The 8,730-nt window shown below is 36.0% G+C and overlaps 1 protein-coding gene across 1 annotated transcript; it reads left to right on the top strand.

Annotated features, from left to right (window-relative positions):
• The first annotated feature begins 1,037 nt into the window (after positions 1 to 1,037).
• HELRODRAFT_184944 (hypothetical protein) lies at positions 1,038 to 5,805 on the top strand. The gene is made up of 5 exons (XM_009017707.1): positions 1,038 to 1,821; positions 2,407 to 2,818; positions 2,902 to 3,073; positions 3,253 to 3,560; positions 4,143 to 5,805. The coding sequence occupies exons 1-5, from the start codon at positions 1,399 to 1,401 to the stop codon at positions 4,346 to 4,348; spliced, it is 1,521 nt and encodes a 506-aa protein (XP_009015955.1). The 5' UTR covers positions 1,038 to 1,398; the 3' UTR covers positions 4,349 to 5,805.
• The last annotated feature ends 2,925 nt before the right edge of the window (positions 5,806 to 8,730 follow it).

Raw genomic sequence — 8,730 nt, 5'->3', positions numbered from 1 at the left:
AAATTATAATTGCCTCTCTTGTTGATGTTTATCATCCACAATAATTTTGTTATTTTTATTATTGCTACTACTGCTGCTGCAACTACTACTACTACCCTACTACTACTACTACTACTACTACTATTACTACTACCACTACCACTACTACCACTACTACTGCTTTCGCTGATGCAGCTACTACTTATACTACTGATACTAACATATTTTGCTATCAGCTAAGTACTAACTATGCTTTATGCATCATATGTAAGATATTTTTCTGAAGAAAGACACACACACACGCGCGCGCTCACACACACATTACATATTGTAAATTTAAATTTATTGTAAATTTAAATTTATTAATTTATATTTTCATAGTATTGTTGCAGGTACATAAAATTGTTGTACGTAAGTAGAGAACAGTTGTGTGAATAAAAAATTTTCTGCTTGATATAGTCAAAGAAATGGTAAAAATGTATGCTCCTGCATTTGGATGTGAGTGTGTTATTTGTGTGTAATTATTTATATTGTGTGATAATTTTCATATACGTTTGTATATGTGTATGTATATTTGTTTGTATGTACGTATGTGTGTGCTTATTTAGTTTATTTTGAATGTTTGTGTATGTTTGTATGAATGTGTTTTAATATGTGATTGTCCTCAGTTAGTCATAATTGCACCTTTTCTCTCTCTTCTATCTCTTCTGTCTCTCTCTCTCTCTCCCTCTATCTCTCTCTCTCATTCTATTTTTATTTGCCTCGTAGGTGTAACAAAATTATTTGGATTTAAACATTTTTACAAAACTAGCAGAATGTCTGTTTCGCATATTTTTGGTCCAACATTTTACTAATTTGTTTAAACGTTACGCAACGACAACCTGAATGTTTGCGCTAATTAATAGCTTGTAATAAGGTACTACTACACAAACAAAACACACAAATTTGTGCGTATGCAATTATGTTACATAAATATACAATAATGAGCTATGTGATATACATCTATACGTATGTCTAGCTACACGCGTGTATTTATACCTAACGAAATACGTGTATGAATGTATACACGATAAGAACATATATTTGTTTGTGCTTTATAGATTTACCATACTTGTAACGAGAAACTATTTCAATAAATAATCGTGAACGGGTCTGATTAAGTTTTAGTTGTAACTTCCCGGTTGGTTGGAAGGTACTTATGCGCCAACTACTCGGACTGAACTTTCAAATATATTGTTGAATTTGACATCTTCTGATCGCAACATTGTTACTGAAACATCGTCACCGCCACAACATACTCGTCCACAACATCGTCAACATTTAACTTTATTCGTATTAGAAAGTCTACGTAATAAAACCAAACAGCTAGTACAAGTTCGACAACACCATTAATAAGATCAACAATTTTAACGATCAACAATGAACAACCGGTCCTCACCTCAAACTCAAATATGGAAAGTTGGTTTGGTGAACCACCAGTTGAAATACTTGACGGCCGAAACTTTCGGCTTCAAGATCAACGCCTCCGGTGCTTCGCTGCGAAAGAAGCAGCTGTGGACAGTGGAGCAGGACGCAAACGAGGAGGACACGATATACATCAAGAGTCACCTGGGCAGATATTTGGCCGGAGATAAGAAAGGGAATGCCACATGTGACTCAGAATCGAAAGGTGATGCGCAGAAATTCGTAATATACTATTGTCCGGATCAGTCAGGGAGATGGGCGATATGTAATAGAAGTACCGGTCTGTACCTTGGTGGTACCGATGAAATTGTGCAGTGCCACGAAAAGCAACCGGGTGCTGCCGAGTGGTGGTACGCCCACCTAGCCGTCCACCCCCAGGTTTGTATCTGCGAATTGCTTGATAGATGGATGCTGTTTCGAAAAAAAATCTAATTTTTATTTGATTCCATACAAATTTAGTTGTTGTTATTTGCAATTAATATTTCATCCGAAAGTTGCATTTTTAAATATTTAAATTGTTTTCATTTTGGTATAAAAGCCAACATTTGCATGAATAAGTATGGAATGAATATCCTGTACGGTGTACATGTTCGTACAACTCGTTAAAGAGTGTGCGCTTGTGTGCCTTGAATATTCAGTTGATTGCCAAATAAACTCATGAATATTTAATGCTGTTATCTGCCACATAGAGTTTACATGGACTGTACACATTGATGTTGCGGCAGAAAGTAAAGGAGAGATAGTAAGAGATAGAGAGAGAGAGATAGAGAGAGAGAGATAGTAAGATGTAGAGAGAGGTAGTAAGGAGAGATAGCAAGTGATAGGAAGAAACATGAACACGTGGCAACAGATGATAAAACACTGTGTAAACAAAAGAACAAAGCCTTTGTTTAAATTTTTCAATAAAAATTTATTCTGCAAAACCAGAAATTTAAAAGTCATTCAAAATATATGAACACACAGATAAACTTGAGAAACTACGGCAGAAACAAGTACGCACGTTTGAACAGCAAAACAAACCATCTGCAAGTGGACGAGATTACTCCGTGGGGTGCCGACGCACTTATCACCATCGAATTCATCGAAGGTAGGTACGGAGTGAAGACATGTGATGACCGGTATCTTCATTTCAACGGCAGCCTAGTTGATCAACCGAGCTCCGACACGCTCTTCACGATAGAGTTAAAATCAGGGATGTATTGTGGACTGGCCTTAAAAGATCATAGCGGAAAATATTTAACGGCCATCGGGAAAGATGCCGTTGTCCAGTCGAAGAACAAATCAGCTGGCAAGGATGAGTTGTTCAGCATTGAGGACAGCCAGGCTCAAGTCTACTTCATTGCTCATAACGGCAAGATGGTGTCTCTCAAGCAAGGTGCGACAATTGTTCATCAGTATATCAAATTTTAAATTTGAATTTATTGAACATAAAGAACATTTTTTTTATAAAACTGTCAGGCATCGACATGTCAGCCAATCAGGACACGGACATAAACGACCTCAGTGACAAGGAGACCTTCCAGATCGAATTCGACCTGCGGACGCACCAGTGGCGGGTGAAGACGTGCGAGAACAACTACTGGTGCTTCGATCCCGCTTCTAACGGAATTCAATGCATTGGCAATGGAAAGTGCGTTCCATTTCAAACTTTTATTTACTGATTTATTCAACTTAACAAATTTTTTCAACTGAAAACATTTAAATTACCAAATTACGTATAATATCTCGAAGATTTTATTCAAGTTTTAATAAAATGTTTGTTCGTAATTGAATTAGTAGTAATTTTTCATTTTCAACATCCCAATCCAGCAATCCAAACGAGTTATTCACAGTAGACTGGCTACCTAACGGGGCCATAACCCTGAGGGCGAGCAATGGGAAGTTTGTATCGGCCAAAATGAATGGAAGTTTGTACGCACAGTCTGACTCTGTTAGTGAGAAGGAACACTTCTACGCGAGGATTATAAACAGACCCATCCTCGTCCTCAAATCTGAGTTTGGCTTCGTTGGCTTCAGGACCCAGAACAACCCACGTTACGAATGCAACAAAACAATTCACGACATCATTTTCGTTGAACACAAACCCGCCAAAAAATGTGGAGAATATTATTTCAAAGGTAATTTTTTTATTCTTCAAATCAAATTATGTCAGACGCACGGATGATAACGGCATGCAATGTATGGAACGATGAGAATGCAATTTATGAATATAGAACGTAAAGGATGTATTTAGTGGGAGTGAAATCAAATAATATGAAGAAAATATTGGTGAAGACATATATAGTAATAAATGGTATTCTTAAAGTTGATAGCGTAGAAATATTTTATGCTGCAAAATGACTGTCAGTAAATTAAATCGACCTGAAAACCATTAACACTTGTGTTAATAAGTTCTACGACGAACATGCAGCTTTCATTTGAAATTAATGAGAGAATCAGCGGTGCATTCCATTCATCGGCATTGGCGCCTTTATGTATGTTCCTTCATTCACATTCAACCATCTTCACGCACATTCAATTCATTGGCACCTTATGTATGTTCCTTCATTCTCATTCAACCATCTTCACGCACATTCAATTCGTACGAATCCGCACATACAGCAATCCCGTTGCAAACACAACATACAGATAGACATTATTTGATTTCATTTAAAACAAACATCTGAAAAAATAATTAAAAAATATAAACTTGCAAAAAGGCCACAACGGAAGATATTGGTCCATAGATGGCGAAGGAAACGTGAATGCAGACAGTTCAGAACCCCACCCGTTTATCATCGAGTTAAGGAAGTACACCAAGATGGCGATCAAGGCGGCAAACGGATGCTACCTCATCGGCGAACAAAATGGAATCATCAGTGCAAAAGGCAAGGACGTGCAGAAGGCGGTCATGTGGGAATATTAATGACCGTGCAGGATATTAGCCTTTTTGTACATTAACAATAGTTAACATTGTTGTAATGACGACTCACACACAAACAAACATTCATTGTATCTCTTTATTATAATTCGCTTTTTAGTTAATTTACTGTTTATACAAATACATGTATAAATATTATTATACATAAATACAAATACATACGTACATACATAAACGTACATATAGTAATAAAACATATAAATGTACAATGTATAAATAAAATATATGCTCTAAAATCTTTATAAATTATATAATTAATATAATTACACGTAAGCACGTATGAAACAAATACTAATGCTCAAATAACCCTCTGGATCTGGCATTTCTTTTTTGAATAAACAAGAAATGCCAAAACACGCCATTGCTGTGCTATCCCGATTATAATTATTTTTACTCATTTTACTTGACATGCATCGTCATCCATCATCTTTCTCAATAAAATTAACAAGTTCAAGAAATCTATGTATACGATTATATATTTATTTAATAGATCAAATATACGGAAGTCAAAATATCAAAAGTAACAAAAAATAAAATAGTAATAATAATTATAATTACAACATGCTTGGATAATTGGGAAATCATAAAATAATACCAATTTCCAGTTTCAAATAGTTGATATTCATTAAAGTATCGATGTCATAACAATCACAATCTGTCACTATCTACTCGTAGGTACACTGCAAGAGAATTTTTCATCTATTTCAAACGTAGCAAGCAGAGAAAAGTTAATACAACAGCATTCATACAATGCAAGCCAATAGGCATACATGTTAATTAAACACGTATGCAACGATGCAAGCAGATAGGAAAATATATGCATTAAGGATGTATGCATAGTTATAATCATGCATCGCACAAACAAAAATAATATGTACACGCCCACAAAAATGTCTCTACCCTTCTTCTCGCTACTCATCTAAGGCACTGCAGCGCATTCATGGTAGAATTGTATCTTGATGACCTCTCACTCTTCTTCTTCTTCTTCGGATCGACAGCAAAACATTTCCACAATCTCAACGTTTCGTCAGCAGCTGCAGAAACAACTACACTTCCATCTGGCGACATTCCGAGGTGGAGAACTCGTGAGGTGTGACCAGTCAGTTCGGTGATCCTCTCCAGTTTGGGGTATGACCAGATGATCAACTGGTTGTGTTCGAATCCATGACTGGAAACAAACTCATTGTATTCTTTCGACCACAGTATTGAGCAGACCTGAGATCTGGTGTTTACGCTGTTCACCATGACTCCCATGTTACAATTCCAAAACCTGATTTGTTGGTCAGCAGTCCCACCACCACTAGCCAACAAATTTGGTTGCCATGGACACCAGGCCAATGCCTTAACAGCAGCTGTATGATCGGTGAATGAATACAAAGGAACTTTGGAAGTATAATTGAAACCATGCAAACTGGAATAAATGTTGAGCACGTTATCATTGCCTCCACTTGCCAGGTACCTACTATCCGTCGACCACTTGAGGCCACATACTTCCTGCTGGTGAGCCTGCCAATTTTCAACCAGATGATTAGGCATGCGCACATCATGGTGGTGTATGAAGCCACTTTTTGATCCACTGCTGAGAATATTTTCGTTCCACGAAAGCGATCCAACCCTTGCCTCATGCCCCCTCATGTATCTCAGTTTTTTCTGTCTCATTACATCCCATAACTGCAAGATCGTAAAAATTGGTTATTGTTCACAAATAATCATTAAATGTTTTCGAAATTGTTTTAAAGTCATTTTTATTTGAGCTCACACCCAAACACTCATATTCACATTCATGAACTCTCTACTAAAACAAACCTGAACTTCATTGCCACTCGTTCCAACAGCAAGATGGTTGCCATCAGCAGTCCATGCAACCGATGCAACGTAGGTGGGTTCCTCCAATTCTAACAAGACCTGGATGTCACTTGTGGTGGCATTCCAGAGGTACACTGTGGATCCGAGACTGACTGCAAGCATGTTCTGACTTGACCAATCAAGCAGATTCAAATCTGAAATTATAAGTTATTAATAATTAAATTAACATTTTGAAATATGATAAGTGATAACATAATGATAAGTGATTGCAAACAAAAATTAATGAAGATTTGAAGTGATTGAATTCAAAACATGATTAGTTTACATACAGTAGTCGTCAAGCATGTCTGGAGCATCAAGGATCCGTTCAGGGGATTGAGGAATGTGGCGCATGGACTTTGTGGTCGAGGATTGAACCTTAGAAGAACTGTATAGTATCTTCAAGTTCGATTTGCAGCCTGTGATAATTATCATCATCATTAATTATCATGTTTAATCATTAAATAAATAATTTAAAAAATTTTAACCATGAAATAATTAAATTATTAATTAGATAACTTACAATTATCTGATGGTTTTTGGTCAAATTTTAGAATTTGGCTGCTCAGAGTGTCTCCATTAAGGTTTTCACTCATAACTTTTTGATAGTGCTGTTTTGATGGACTAAGAAAGACATCATCATCATCCTTGTTGCTCTGGTACATTAGGTACTGACCCAATGTGATTTGGGATGTCGATCGACTAGGAATAAATCGATCACCTCCGTTGCTGATCTTTCTAGGTGTATGACCTTTAGTGGCTTTAGCCGATTTATCTCTACATGGGCGTGAAGATTTTTTACATGTTGATTTTAAAAGTGAATCCGTGCTGTTACTCCTTTGCTGATTGAATGACTTCATCGGAGTCTGTTGATGTTTAAGGCTTTCAGCAATGCTCATCGACTCACCTTTTCTGATGGTCCTCAATTTGGTAGAATTTTCTGCCATTTGTCGATCTCGTCGATCAATAGGCATCTTCTCTGTAGTAAAGCGAGAAGCCCGACGATTGGCCATCTCATTCTCAATGCCGTAGAGAGGAAACATCTTGTTTGCTTTTGTGATAAATGAAATCCTAAAATAAAAATTAAATCAATGAATTAAAATAAATGTAGAATATATTTTCCGTTAATTTAAAAACAAATTTTGAGGATAAAATAAACGAAACGTTGACAAACTAAACATTGAACTCCAAAATTTTTAAATTGCAAAAAAAACATTCAACTTACTTTATATCGCCAGTTAGGAAAGTATCTCAATGATTACTCCGAACGATGGTTTGGTACTGAAAAATAGAAATTAGGAAGCTATTTATACAAAAGTTGCGAGCGATAGTAAAAAATTAATTCCCCGATGGAAATTTAAATGAACAACTTTCGAGCGGGTAACAACTAATAAATTTTATTGGCTTCTTTACAAACTTGGCATCACGTGACACAGAGCTGACCATTTAAAAGTGAATCACAAAGAAATTTATTGGCTACGGGCCATCTGTCCATATAATATAACTGTAAAGATATGTTGTAAATTGTCGTAAAAGGTCGTAAACGTGAAGGTTCTTGTTGTAATTTATTAATAAAGAGCTGATTTTTAAATAAATTGTAATTTATTTTATGAATTTGATTGTAATATAATTAATTTTTATGATATAAGTTTTACAATATCACAACGATTTTATCACACTGGCAATATTGTTGTAAAGATAATTACAAATATTTTTATTGGGAATCAGTATCTAAATTTCAAGTTGTAATTGCTTTTCATCTAGACCATTCCATTCTATGTTTAGATGGGATTGTGCATTGAATATCGGATTGTTTTTCATTAACAGGAAATGGGTGGGATGTAAACACTTGGAAACCACTTGGACGAGCATATCATCATTGCAATGAACCTGTGTGTAGGTTTCCAGATGACGATGGTGAAGATGAAAGTGATGAGAATGATGATGGTGATGGCGAAGATGATGATGATGAGTTTGCTGATGCTGGTGGATATGAAAATGGTGACGATGATGATGGCGGTGACATAGATTATAATGACGACGATGCTGATGGCGGTGACGTAGATGAAAATGATGTTGATGACGATGAGGTCACTGTTGACAGTGGTAAAGATTATGGTGATGAAGTTGACGACGACAAAGAGGAAGAAGCAAATAAATTTCAAGATGTGGAAAATTATGATGTTGGTTTCAAAGATATCGACAAATATAACGTGACGAAGATGCGATAAATTGTAGGGTTAGGGTTCATATTAGTCATATACGACATTCTATTGCAAAGTTACCTCAATTTGTTCATGCCTGTTTCAAAAGCTGCCCACTCGAAAAATGTCACGGTATTATTAAATGGCTGCGTGTATGCATCATTGAATTCGTACTTTCTTCAAACTTTAAAGAGTTTGGCAATAAAAAGTATGTAAAATATTTCACACCGATTGGTCTAAGTCAGTTAAATAGATATAAACCGTTAAACTTTTAAAATGTAGTTCTTAATCTGTGTACAGAAAACGTCAACGTAAACT

Source organism: Helobdella robusta (genome assembly GCF_000326865.2).
Source record: "Helobdella robusta unplaced genomic scaffold HELROscaffold_2, whole genome shotgun sequence".
In the NCBI taxonomy this organism is placed as follows: domain Eukaryota; kingdom Metazoa; phylum Annelida; class Clitellata; order Rhynchobdellida; family Glossiphoniidae; genus Helobdella; species Helobdella robusta.
This window is presented reverse-complemented; position numbering and strand designations above follow the sequence as displayed.